Source organism: Osmia bicornis, chromosome 11, assembly GCF_907164935.1.
Source record: "Osmia bicornis bicornis chromosome 11, iOsmBic2.1, whole genome shotgun sequence".
Lineage (NCBI taxonomy): Eukaryota > Metazoa > Arthropoda > Insecta > Hymenoptera > Megachilidae > Osmia > Osmia bicornis.
This window is the reverse complement of record NC_060226.1, coordinates 2,793,388-2,806,548: the sequence shown is the minus strand read 5'-3', so window position 1 is coordinate 2,806,548 and position 13,161 is coordinate 2,793,388. Positions and strand designations below refer to the sequence as shown.

At 33.0% G+C, this 13,161-nt stretch overlaps 4 protein-coding genes across 11 annotated transcripts in view; 2 read left to right on the top strand and 2 right to left on the bottom strand.

Annotated features, from left to right (window-relative positions):
- The window catches only part of LOC114877006 (monocarboxylate transporter 10), a 25,465-nt gene extending 16,465 nt beyond the window's left edge, over window positions 1–9,000 (bottom strand). The window contains exon 1 of the mRNA XM_046287860.1: window positions 8,924–9,000. The gene's annotated coding sequence lies outside the window, so the exon portion shown is untranslated. The remainder of the gene's footprint in view (window positions 1–8,923) is intronic.
- LOC114877005 (E3 UFM1-protein ligase 1 homolog) lies at window positions 342–3,210 on the top strand. Its single transcript, XM_029189052.2, has 5 exons — window positions 342–428; window positions 670–1,247; window positions 1,318–1,464; window positions 1,552–2,910; window positions 2,997–3,210. The coding sequence occupies exons 1-5, from the start codon at window positions 349–351 to the stop codon at window positions 3,131–3,133; spliced, it is 2,301 nt and encodes a 766-aa protein (XP_029044885.1). The 5' UTR covers window positions 342–348; the 3' UTR covers window positions 3,134–3,210.
- On the bottom strand, window positions 1,657–4,814 carry LOC114877010 (transmembrane protein 170B). 3 transcript variants are annotated; one of them, XR_003789485.2, is made up of 6 exons: window positions 4,592–4,814; window positions 4,201–4,483; window positions 3,950–4,055; window positions 3,488–3,779; window positions 2,095–2,145; window positions 1,657–1,749 (listed from the first exon to the last, which is right to left on the bottom strand). XR_003789485.2 is itself a non-coding variant. In XM_029189069.2 (4 exons), the coding sequence occupies exons 2-4, from the start codon at window positions 4,301–4,303 to the stop codon at window positions 3,584–3,586; spliced, it is 405 nt and encodes a 134-aa protein (XP_029044902.1). In that variant the 5' UTR covers window positions 4,304–4,483; window positions 4,592–4,814; the 3' UTR covers window positions 3,261–3,583. The 3 variants fall into 3 exon arrangements, 1 of the variants encoding a protein (XP_029044902.1); XR_003789486.2 differs by lacking the exon at window positions 2,095–2,145 and having other exon boundaries at window positions 1,665–1,749; XM_029189069.2 differs by lacking the exons at window positions 1,657–1,749; window positions 2,095–2,145 and having other exon boundaries at window positions 3,261–3,779.
- On the top strand, window positions 6,341–13,161 carry LOC114877008 (peroxidasin). Of its 6 annotated transcripts, none has more exons than XM_029189062.2 (7): window positions 6,341–7,096; window positions 10,264–10,470; window positions 11,017–11,078; window positions 11,160–11,244; window positions 11,428–11,617; window positions 11,960–12,273; window positions 12,388–13,161. In XM_029189062.2, the coding sequence occupies exons 1-7, from the start codon at window positions 7,094–7,096 to the stop codon at window positions 12,415–12,417; spliced, it is 891 nt and encodes a 296-aa protein (XP_029044895.1). In that variant the 5' UTR covers window positions 6,341–7,093; the 3' UTR covers window positions 12,418–13,161. The 6 variants fall into 6 exon arrangements, with proteins under 6 accessions (XP_029044895.1, XP_029044899.1, XP_029044898.1 ...); XM_029189066.2 differs by lacking the exon at window positions 6,341–7,096 and adding an exon at window positions 7,140–7,791; XM_029189065.2 differs by lacking the exon at window positions 6,341–7,096 and adding an exon at window positions 7,881–8,192.

Below are 13,161 nucleotides of genomic sequence, written 5' to 3'. Positions count from 1 at the left end.
ACCCTATATATTTATTGTTAGGCAGCACTGAATTTTGAATATTCAAACGGAGAACAGATTACCTTTTGTTTCATAATAACATAATCAACTTCTTCATTTATATTTCAATATCTATACCTATTTCTTAATATTGTTATCACGTATATAACTAAGTTTAAAAACAAACATTTGGAATGAAATGTTATCATGAATTCCAAGTTCACATTCCTGAAGAGTGATAATACTATAGTTCGCTACTAATAAGCTAGATGTCCCTGCAAATGCTACAATCGGTACACCTATCTTTTTTCTGGCAATTGTTTAACCAGTGTCCAGTACAACTTGGCAGTAAAATTTTAACGTTTTAAAATGAGTACCGTAGATTGGGATGAAGTTAAAAGATTGGCAGCTGATTTCCAAAAAGCCCAACTCAGTTCTACACTACAAAAGTATGATCTACTTCCATAGAAAATAAACATCTGTTGTCCTCTTCTTTTTTGTTTAGCAACTTATCATCTTCAATGACATTTACTGTAAAATAATTTAAAACAGCTGTAGAATGAAATTGCAATTTTTATGATGTCAAACGAACAGAAATTAATTCATGATTTTACTACTTTAACTGATATAACATATTTATGTTACAATTTTTACTTGCAATAATTTTATAATCATAATTATTTTATACAGGTTGTCAGAGCGTAACTGCATAGAAATTGTAACAAAATTAATAGAAAGTAAATTACTGGATGTGATATTTACCAATGATGGTAAGGAATATGTTACACCACAACATCTTGGAAAGGAAATTAAGAATGAATTATATATCCATGGTGGAAGAATCAATTTGGTTGACCTGGCACAAATTCTCAATGTCAACCTATCCCAAGTATCTAAAGTGGCAACTGAAATAGAAAAGCACAGTAAAGGCCTGAAAATAATACTTGGCCAACTTATTGATAAAAGTTACACGAACAGAATTGCTGAAGAAATCAATGACAAACTAGCACAACATGGTTGTATCAATGTAGCAGAGTTAACAATATACTATGACTTGCCAGCTGAATTTTTGCAATCACTGATTGAAAAAGAACTGGGAAAGACGATACTTGGCAAACAAGACACACAAGATATCAGAGTTTTTTACACAGAAAGTTTTATAGCTAGAAACAAAGCTAAAATAAGAGGAGCATTATCTGCTATTACAAAGCCTACACCGCTATCTGCAATTCTAGGACAATGTTCTGTTTCAGAAAGAATATTCTATTGTAAGTGAATAGTATCAATTTCAATAATGTCCTTAAAATGTTGATATATGTGTTTCTTTATTATCAACAGCAATCCTGGATAGCTTACAAGAGATGAAACAAATACCTGGTGTGATAGCAGGAAAACAGGGAACAAATAGTCTTTATATACCAACTATATATTCCAAAAGTCAAAGTGAATGGGTAGATAACTTTTATAAACAAAATGGTTATTTAGGTGGGTATTATACCTTATAATGAAATAATTTTCATGATATGAGAATATTTGAAATTTATATATTCGTTTTTTTTTATCCATTACCAGAGTATGATGCACTTACTCGTCTTGGAATATCAGATCCACCAAACTTCGTGAAACGTCATTTTCCAAATGAAAATATAATCTTCTTAGACTCTGTTGCTGTGGGTACCAATATTATGGATCAGGTAGACGCAAATATTGAAGAAGCTGTTGCCAGTGGATCATTTATTGATATCAGTCCTCTTCTGCCATCTGTATTTACTGATAAAGATATGGAAATGCTTCTTAAAATTGCAGAAAAAAAGATGAATAGTAATAATACACATGTATTTGCGAAAACTGTAGTAGCATCTGATGCATTTTTACAATCATTAAGTAAATCGTTTGAGACCATTGCGGAAACTAAAGCTAGGGAAGCAGTAGCAAGTGGGCAATGGTTTCAAACGATAGCAGAAAATAGGATTAAAAATAAATCAGTAGACTTAATACTTGAAAATAGGGGAAGTAAGAAAGAAGAACGTCGAAAGAAGGCGACAAGTGGTAAAGCCGGTGGTGGTAATCAAGGAAGAGAAACAAAAACGAAAGCGACTAAAAAGAAATATTTACCAGGAAAAACTCGTGAAATTGATTCTGACGATGAAAATGTAAAAGTCATGCCTGGAAGGATAGAACACAAATTAGTTTCTATCGAAGATATAACAAATGAAATCATGAAAGATGATAATTTATCGATTATTGATGATTTAGTCGAAGAACTGGCATCATATTTGCAACCGAAAATAAATAATCATGCCATACATATTGCAGATCAGCTAGCACAAAATAATAAAACTACTAATTTAAGTGTAGTTGAAGAACGTCTTAATGTTTTAATAACAAATATCAAAATATTTGACAAGGGTATTAAACATATGGATAAGACAGATCAGCCTGCTTTAACAAAGTACTTACTAAAATCTGTTGGTACTGAATTTGTAAATGAATTATTTAAATTAGCTGCACAACAAAATATGCTTCAATTCCCTGACAATATTACCACAGAAACAAGACAAAAGATGTTATTAGATTTGCCTGAAGATGTTAAAGAACCTTTAACCAACATACACAAATCAGTTGCTGGAAATTCTCTAGATGATTTTTTAAATTTTGTAGAACCAGCAATGGCAACTTGTTGTTTAGTATTAAAAAAGTATGATAAAAAGAAAGAAAGACCATTTATTTGGGGTCATAGGGAAGCATTACTAGAGGAACTTAATGCTACACATGATCCTGCACTGGCATTGCATTTAGTTACAAGTATACTATTCACTGCAGTAACACAAAATGTTTTATACATGTCTGGAAGACATGTATCCACAGTTCTTTCATTTCTTCACACACATTTAGTACCTTCAACAATGGAAATACTATCCAAATATCATGGTATGAAATAATTTATAATTTAAACATCTTTCTTAATTAATATTATTTACATAACCTATATTATTAAATTATTGTTTATGTTACAGATATGGTGCTAAAAAATTTAACTTCTTCGGATGAAACTACAAAAGCTGATATTCAGAAAGAACTAGAAGTTGGATTGATAGAAATAAAAAATATTGCAAATAATTATAAACAACATTTAAAAGTTGATAAACCATAACAATGAATGCATATAAATGTACATAAATATAAAGTATTATCTATCTGTATAAAAATATATTCAACAAATTTATACTATATTTTGCAATAAATTATATTAAGAAATAAAGATATTTAGTGGTTAGAAAATTATAATCAAAAATTGTAGTAATAATTTTAAACAGATTATACATTTTATATAATTAATAAATAACATTTATAAATGTTTGAATTGACTTGGAATAGCTATTAACATGAATATTATTTTAATTATAATTTTCATTACATTTGTACAATATCATACATTCATAAATGTACAAATTTTCTTATATTCTCTTCTATTACTAATACCAAATAATACCGATAAAATATTCACCTGATTTAAAATGTCAATAATGTTTGGAATACATTACATACATTTCTGAATAACAATACATCTTGTGCACCATTCATTTGCAAACAGTGTTTCATATTACAAAGTTGCTAATATTCTGGTAAATCCGACACATCCTGCTAAAGCAGTCTGTCCAATACCCCAAAATAATGCATACAATGGTGGCAGTGGATATCGAGATGCTCTGTATACAAAAGCAACAGCAGCAGAGCTAAGAACTCCTGATGTTAGTGGCAATAATACACCCATTATTATAATCAGCAATGGGAAGAATCTTTAAATCAAAATTTATTTAGTTACTTTACTAACTATTCTAAAACAGTAAATACACAAGGAAACTTAATTTAATATTACTAAAATGCACAAATAATTTTCAATTACTATCTCTTTAATTTGTTATCAATCATATAAAGTTATTATATTATAATATAATAACATACATACTTTCCATATTTATGTTGTCTCAATGTGGCAAAGCAAATTGCACCAGCTATGGTATGAACAAAAATTGAAGAAAATAGAGCCCATAAAAATATTTGATACCACATTTCTGTAACAATTACAGAAATTACAACAAATTTAAAACAATTAAAAAAAATAACCAATAAATATTTATGATATTGAACTTTTATGAATTTATGATCATAGTAACCATTCATGGAGAAAATATAACTATATTTTATATATGTACATACCAGCAAATGAAGTTAAAGGTGTATAAAAAACGTTTCCAGTATGCATATGTCTTAAATTGACTGGTGATCGCAAAACAGAAACATCTGTTTGTGCTTCCATCATAATGGTTTCGCAAATATCTTAAATTATAGATTCTATATGAACATACTAGGAAAACTTATTAAATCATTTCAATAATATGTATTAACAACTGTAACTAGAATGTAACAAGTTTCTGCAAAAGATGACATTCTTTCTGCATTATGATTACCAAATGAAGATCTAAAACAATATTCTCAAACCCTGTAATAGTATAAAATATTTAATACAATGTATATATATATGAAGTACGATACATTATTAAACACCAGACACATACAATGATTGATAACAATTTAAACTCTAACTTACACATTCATTCTTAATTGGTTGTTTCATGCGTCACATTAATATGTCAATTTCCATGCTGACGAAAGTTATTTTAATATCTAACGGTAAACTTCATACGCATATAATATCATTTTATAAGTAACCTAATTTAACATTCTTAACAATTTTAATCATAATAACAATTTGAACTAATCGTTCCTTAGAAAGTCAAATGAATACGAAGCAGGCACGAGTTTCTAGCGCTCTCTTACAAATTTGTTCGAAACTGTAAAGAATCAATATCATGAACTAAGAAAATAACTCCGCGGATAGTCTCGTTTTAGTGCAATGTAAGCTATAAAGGGAAAAATCTCACATCATAGATTTTACAGAGAGCCGGGAGAGCTTTGGAAGAACCTGGGGAGAATACAACCTAGAACCTCCTATTTTTGCATAATAAAAGACATTAATGTCTGTTTATTCGTTTATTAAAGGTTCTCTCCCAGATATTGTCTTACTCTACTTATATGCCCAAAACAACTTTACAGTCAGTACAGTAGATTTCTCATATCATACTTTTCTCGAGCATTAATTCTCGCTGCATTACATCCCCCTTTTAGTCGCCTCTTACGACAGGCAGGGGTTACCGTGGCCGTATTCTGATCCCCAAGCCACAGGGATGTAAAATCTGTTTATTATAATTCTTTTTCAAATATTATAGGGAATAGGGAATAGTGGGGCCTTCCTTCCGCACCAACGCCATTTTCTCTAGGGAACCCTTAAAATTCGATTCATTATCTAGGGAATTTATATCGTATAATAGGAGGGAAACAAGAGTTGATCTCAAAAAAGAGCGGGTGAAATTTCTTGTACAAAAACAAGCGTAAGAAAATAATCAAATATGTCGAGTGATCAATCTGATGCATCCTTTTATGACCATCCAAAAGGCCATGAAGATAAAAGTATCAAAATCCTTTATCAAAATATAAGAATGGTTAGAGGTTATGTTTACCGCTAAAAAATCTACATTTTTGTACTAAGAATTGAATATAATACTTTCCTTTTTACAGGCTTTGCAGGATATACTGAACAGTACAAAAGAAATGGATACAAATTTGAAAAATTTGAGAAAGGACTTTAATATCACGACCAAGTTACTTCACAAAATCCAAACGAAATCTTTAAAATAAATCACGAATTGTTTTTGTATTATTTTATATGTAATATTAAATGTATAAATAAAATAATGTATATCGTAAGAAACTTATGTAAATAAAGTTTATATTATTAATGTTTTACCATTTGAGTTGTTCTTCCAAATTTTTCATTTATTCCATCACTTTTATTTACAATAGTAATTTATTAAAGTTCCTTTGAACATCAAACTTTTTTTCTTTTAATAGTAAATAATGCAATAGATTGAGAATAGTACCACTTTTCTTCAGTCAACCTCGATGATAAAATATCCACTGATTGTGATTCGTGATTTCAGATTACCACAGCAGGTAATCAAATCGAACAAGTGAAAAACTAATGAAAATAATAGATGATGGTTGTAAAATATATTATTACAAATGTCTGCCAAACAAATTTTCAACATTACTATTTCTTTTTCTTTGCTACATATTAATATTTATACTTCTTTTTTTAAAACAGATACATTTCAAGAACCATAAATTATAATAAAATCTATACTTTATGTTACCAATATTTCAAAATGAAAATTTGTCTAATCTAAAGAATATTTGATTCATTTATTATTTGATAAAGCATCAGACGAGTAAAATACTATACAATAAAACGAAAAAGGTAACAAATATGTTAAATTACAAATACATGAATTAAAACAGTACATATGGATGCTCTATTCGAGTTAATGGAACTGGCTAGACTTAAACGTCGTACGATAACTCCGAAAAGAAGTTAAAAAAGCCGCACTATGAATGTGGGTTCAACGATAAGTCATCAGCGTGTCTCCTAATGTAATAAGATCAATTTGTTACAGTATTCTTCCAATTTATTGTTCGTGTCGTATAATTGTTTGTTTTCACACATTCCTGGGGATTTCAATTAGAAATACTCGGCGACAAACTGAGAGGGGATCAGGGGGGACCAGTATGAAAGTTTAGACAGCCGAACGTTTCGGTATCCAAACGGAGAAGGTGCTCGTTGGGGGGTAATTGCGAACGTCTCCTTCCTGCTATGACCAGTTTCAATAAAACTAATTATCCTGACAGTTCTTTCGAAGTAAAAATCGATGAGCATAGATGAGGGTGGAAGTAAATTGGGTACTATTACGTGTGCACAAACGAGACGCGCGGATAATGAATTCAATTGTTTGGTGTGGTTTTTACTGCCCTACTCCTAACTATGTCGTCCAATCGGGGATAAGCGAGGGCGCCCATCGCTACATTCGAAATATATAAATGTGTCAATAACTGTTCCTCGACACTCAGTCAGTATTTTTATTCGCCGCTGCCAAACTGACGATTATTAGTGAATCCTGCCTTTCGTTTTCACCAGTAACCGATAGTCCCAGAAGACATGGTAAGTTCGATATTTCAACACTAGAGGAACCGACGTAGGATCTATACCGATTTTTAAATCACAGATCGACACGCAGTTTCAACAAAATTCCTAAAAAGAAGAAAAAAAAAAAAGAAAAGAAATCTGAAACCCGTCATTTTGATCGTTCTAATGTTGACAAAGAGATATCAGATATTAGTCTCTCTGATCAAACAATGTTTCATGGTGTTTGATAAGTGATAAAAGTTGAGTCATCAAATAATTTCGCTACGTTTAACGACGCTTTCAACTGATTATAATAGACCTCTTGGACGCCGTCTCGACCTGATATATTTCTAAAGTCACGACTCGTTTAAGACGAGAGAAAAGAAAGTGTTCCGCGGTGAAACGAAAACGTTCGTTCCTTTGATGTATCACGTTTGACACTGCATATTTTCTTATCGCGGTTTATGGTCTCCTCGATATCATCTCTAGATTAAGACACGTTAAAGGGCTCCGCGGAAAGAGGGCGCGAGATCATAGGGAAGATGCGAAGATTGTATAAGAAGTTGCATCATTCGGTTCGAAACCTCCTCCCGTGATGTGCGCTCCTAGAAATCATCTCCGGCGCGAGTATCTTTATCAAAAGTTATATCTCATAGCGGTACCAGGATTAATATTTCTGCGAATTTTATCAACCTGTGATAATTATCCGTCGTGATTTCGAATCGACCAAGGTAAGTAAAGATCATCGAATTATTCTACGAAAGACGAAATTAATTCTTCTGTACGTAAGCATCGTGTCGAGTCACGTGTAGACTTAATTTAAAAAAAAAAAAAGTAAGATTAATAAATACCAATTGCTTGATGGTAATAATTAAAATAACATTGTTATAAATTGTAATGTAAATGATGGAATATAACGGTGTAGAATGTAACGGATTTTTAATCTTCCAAGAAGTGCATTCTATTTTTAGTCGGAATATATATTAACGAGTAACAATTGCAAGCAACATTCTTGAATTTTCGGCTTCTGTGTTTCAGATTTTTGCCGCACCTAAATTAAAATTGCCTGGTCTTTCTCACAAAGTTATATTTATATTTCCTGTAAGAGGTTTGAAGATTTTTCAGTTTCAAGGTATTTAAAATAGTATTCTAAGAGAATAACATATCCGCCTATTTTATAGAAATTAAACACCATTCATAAGTTTATAATGGATCGGTGTAAAAAAATAATACATTGCTTACGTCTTCGCTTCAAACCGAAGAATTATCTTAATGCAACACGATTAATCCTTATAATTATTCTACTGGCACTAAACGAAACGTTTCTATCTTTTCATAATTAACTTCGTTTAATATCGTAGTCAATACGAGGTTTATTATAAAACCATTCAAACGTTTAAGTCTAATTTTACATTCAAAGAGGAAAAAAAATCATGATTATTTGTATCTCACAAAGTGGATAAAATTACGTTTAATTACTGTTAGATTTATTATTATCAAAAAGTAAAAAGAGAAGCTTCAAGTAGTTACGTACTATTTTCACAACGAGATTTGCACGCTTTTAAATGTTCCCGATAAAATGTTGTTCGATTGTACCTTGTCGGTTTCGATTTATATAATAACCACGATTCGTTCTGCTTACGCAACTAATTATTATACAGATAAGTTAACAAACGTTCCTTTCCGTAATTGGTTAAATATAGACACCTCTCGTTGGGATTACATTTGAAACATCGAAGGAATTACTCGTCTCATTATGAGGAGATAAAAGCCGTCCAATATATCTCGGAAGTTGAGATCACTTTTAACTCTCCACGGGACGTCTCTGTATGCGTATTTGCAACAAAAAATGGTGATACTCACAGCAGACCGAACGTAACCGTACCATACCGCGGCCGTTCGCCATCCTATATCGTTCCCAGATTCTCCCTTATTTTTTTGCACCGCATATGTGTTCATTAACGCGAGCGCGAATTCATTTCCAAACATGCTGCCTCGTTAACCGACAAGTTACTTAATCTTTCTTTAAACGGTACGCGTGACCTTCCTTCCTCTCCGTGAAACGCAAAAGAAACGAAAAAAAGGGAGAGGAGAAAATGAAAGCGAAACGAGCCGAGACGAGACCAGACGACCGTTAACAGATAAAATGCTCTGTAGCATTCTAAATTTTGTTCGCGAGATTCCGTGCGATACGTTTGTTTGGAAAAATAAAAAGAAAAAGAATGAAACCCAAGTCAATCGGCACGGCTAAGCACGTTCGGGCCATAAAACTCTTTAACGAACGTGTCGAAGAGGAGGAATCGTGAGGACAGAGATTAAAATAAAAAGCGGCGGCATTCGAGTGATCAGACATTCTTCGCGCACCCGACGCACACTTTAAACACCGTCACGAACGACGCGCGCCGAAGGTATCCAGGTATTTCCTACGCGACGATAGTGACAATAGATAAGGAAATCTTTAATTCGGTGATTTCGATGCCCAGTTTAACGAGCAGGCCATGCGACCAATCCACACGCATACACTTAAATACTTTCGTCGACGAGATGCACTTGAAAAACTTGTTTCGTTGAAAAAAATCATCGACTCGGGAAAGAGTTTGGCATTCCTTAACTTTCGGCATCGATCTCGTACTCTTTCTTGGAAATCCTTCCGTTTCCGAACGATATCGGTACGGATTCTCTTTAAATCACGTCGCTCTAACGAAAGTCTGTCGAATCACGAATAGTAACGCGGGAAAACAAACATGTACGGTTAATCAGAATGTTATTGAATGTATTATCTGAAGGAATTGTTGAATGTAATTAATTCGTAATACGGTGCCGATGATGAGAAAGAGAAAGAATGGAATGTGTGTTGTATTCGTTATTACCGAAGATATTTAATTATCGTCGCGTTCTCAAGAGTTTAATTTCATTGTTGCCAATTGTGTTTATTCGTATCCCCGAGGAAGGTCGAATGAATCGATATTATAAATCGCGCGCACCTAACCGGACAATTAAATCCGCGTTGTTATATATTCAATCGGTCCTCGTTTCTACGAAAAGAGCGTCACGTTAATGTCCCTAAACTTCGCTCTGATTCAATCATTGCACAACGTCCTTTCGCGATGGTTCAATCGGTACTTTGATGTAACATCGTTATCCCGTAACCGTGTTACAATCATCTTTCACTCATTCACGATGGATACCGTTTATGATTTCAGATGCGATCGTGTTCGATGCTGATCAATCTAATCTGCATTACCGGGTTGTTCTATACGGTAGTTTCGGGCCATCCCTTTTCGTTCCTGCCCAGACATGCCGTCGAACGAGCCGCCGAACGTAGGAGCATAGGCAGGCAAATGGTGGACCATAGTTCGAATTTTTTGACACCATTGTCGGAATACGGGTCACGATCTTCCGAGATCAAGGTAACGGGAATGGAAAGATTTTTTTTGATCTTATCAGAAAACAGATTTCTTTAACATCAGAACAGTTAGATATGGTATATCTACTTTCAAATGAATTGAAAATAAATTGATATACATAGACGGGGTGTTGTTTAGTTATTTTGATGATTTTTTATGGGGTTGTGGGGTGCAGTCCGCATTTTAGAGGGACCGGATCCATCCAGTGCCGAATTAAGGAGAGGTCTGAGAGAGGCTACAGCCTTGGGCCCCACTTTGCAGGAGACTCCGTTATAAGCCTTCCATTTACTAGGTCCAAAAATATTCAATGAAATTCTTTTTACCTTTGCTCTTTTTACGAAAGCTTCGAGGCTACAGAAATCTTACTTCGGTCCTGGAGCTACTCTGGCCCTCATAGTATAGGGGTGCCCTGACCCCCATCACAAATCCCTTTTTTAATAAAATAAATGACTTTGGTTGTGCTGGTGTCACAATGAATATCTATAGAACATACAAAATTGATAGAAATTTATTTTAGAATGATAAGTAAAGTTTAATTTGATTTTTCAGCCTGTAGAACCCTGGACCAAAGTCACCCAGCACCCGGTGAACGGCATTGAGACAACCGTGGGGTAAATATCCTACACAAAATTCTACAAAAATTTGAATGTAATAGACAATATTAATATTTATTACTATTTTCTTTGATACAGGAGCAGGGTAGAGTTGGAATGCAAAGCAAGCGGCAGCCCGCCACCGGAAATCTTCTGGTTCACAGGAAGTGGCAGCAATGAACAAGTGAATATCTAGAAGACGCTAGAACAACTAAACCCTTAAAATGATTATTTTGAATATATATATTTTCTTTTTAATTTCAAAATAGACATACATGAAACACCTGTTGTTCTAGTGTGAATATAGTTATGATAGAAATAAGAGAACGAACAAATTATTAATTCAAAATTTACCTTTTTGCGGTAGCTCGTCGACTATGTCAAAACCAGCACACATTCTTTGTACGATCCGTCCGAGGAGTGGAAAGGAGTGGCTCGAATTAATTCGAAGCTCGTGATAGAGTGTGTTACTCCGGATGATGCTGGATTGATCTACTGTGCGTCGGTTTCAGCGAGAGAGGTGAAGATATCCACTCCTACGAGGCTGCGGGTTAACAGTAAGTGGAATACAATTAACAATTAACCGTCAATCATTTAAATATGTCCGTCCTTTATAATTTATATACTTCGTACATTTCGATAAGGATTCATTTAGAATAATTGTACCCCTCAACTTATGCAATTCTATTAGTTGAATTGAATTTAATATTGAGTTTTGATAACTAATTTCTTTTTTCAATTTTTAAACTACTTAAATTTTTCGACATTCAATAGTGCACCATCGGTCCTTGAACAATGGCGGCTAAGTTAATCATGGCCCACTCAAATTTAAAAATGAAGGACTTTCATATATTGGAAGAAATGATCCATCTAAATTATGAAAAATTTGTTTATTATAGGCGAAGGAGGTAGTGTTAATTGCAGCTCTGAAAGTGACCCAACGATCACCCTTTATTCACCCACATTGGTAGCTAACATAGGAGCAACCGTAGTGCTACCGTGCAGGGCAAGTGGGAAACCAACGCCAGAGATCACTTGGTTGGATAATTTTAATGTACCTCTAAGTCTATCAACGAATTTGCGACACAGACTGTTGGACAGTGGTGATCTATTGATAGAAGAACTCTTATGGGAAGATATGGGTGGTTACACTTGTCAAGCTAAATCCGGACATCGTCAACAAGTCGTCAGCACATTCCTCTACCCTTTGCGCGTAAGTTTCAACAATGTATTTATCTTATTATCATCAAACAGTTGAAAAATACTAGATTTTTCTTTTTTAATATTGATGATGGATTTTAAATTTAGGCCTTTTCTTAATTTTCAGCCTGAAAAGGAAGTTCATCGGACGAACTGAAGAATCATGAAAAAACTAAGCCTCAATTGCTCCGATTGATCTCCTTTTCATTGTATAACGTGCAAGGCATATTGTATAAAAATAGTCTTTAGCGCAAAGTTTCGGCGTTCGTTATCATTCAATGGTATTATTTCAGTATACGCACTGTGGATAATTTTATACAAAAGAATTATCGTATTTCTTTAGTATTGACAACTCGGCATCGTGCCCGAGAATTAACCACGCTTCGTTAAGTTACTGTTAATGAAATTCAACGGACTATTTTATACTTAAAATTTTATAAACCATTTTAGGATGCCAAAGAATTTTATATTTCATTAGAATTATTATTTTAAGTGTTTTTAAAATAGCAATTTTAAGCTGTTTTAAATATTTAATATATATATTTAATCTATATATTGCGGTACCTCTTCATAGCGATGTTTCGTATAGTTTAAACGAATTATTTATTTATTGTATATGTACAATGAGAGCCGATCTTATAGGCAAATGTAATGAAGGATACTTCATTTAATATTAAGAGTATATAGTTATTAAATCATAAATAACCTGGTGAAATTGTTGCCCTTTTGGCTTCGATTATTACTTCGCTTATTATTTACTAGTATTAATTATTACTATTATCTTAATTAGTTTAATCTGCCATTATTTTGTTTTTTTTTTCTTTTTTATTATCGTAATATATTGTTCAGTTAACTCGCTTTATTTTTACGTATAAATAAATATGTGTCCTTTCGTACAATA

Excerpts from the sequence above, each read along its gene's own strand:
- LOC114877005 (XM_029189052.2), top strand. The coding sequence starts at position 349 with ATGAGTACCGTAGATTGGGATGAAGTTAAAAGATTGGCAGCTGATTTC. Across the intron at positions 1,248-1,317 it reads TTCAGAAAGAATATTCTATT|CAATCCTGGATAGCTTACAA; the intron begins GTAAGTGAATAG and ends TATTATCAACAG. Across the intron at positions 2,911-2,996 it reads AATACTATCCAAATATCATG|ATATGGTGCTAAAAAATTTA; the intron begins GTATGAAATAAT and ends TTTATGTTACAG.
- LOC114877010 (XM_029189069.2), bottom strand. The coding sequence starts at position 4,303 with ATGATGGAAGCACAAACAGATGTTTCTGTTTTGCGATCACCAGTCAAT. Across the intron at positions 4,056-4,200 it reads ACCTTTAACTTCATTTGCTG|AAATGTGGTATCAAATATTT; the intron begins GTATGTACATAT and ends TAATTGTTACAG. Across the intron at positions 3,780-3,949 it reads AGACAACATAAATATGGAAA|ATTCTTCCCATTGCTGATTA; the intron begins GTATGTATGTTA and ends TTTGATTTAAAG.
- LOC114877008 (XM_029189061.2), top strand. The coding sequence starts at position 9,559 with ATGCGACCAATCCACACGCATACACTTAAATACTTTCGTCGACGAGAT. Across the intron at positions 10,471-11,016 it reads CACGATCTTCCGAGATCAAG|CCTGTAGAACCCTGGACCAA; the intron begins GTAACGGGAATG and ends TTGATTTTTCAG. Across the intron at positions 11,245-11,427 it reads GAAGTGGCAGCAATGAACAA|CTCGTCGACTATGTCAAAAC; the intron begins GTGAATATCTAG and ends TTTTTGCGGTAG.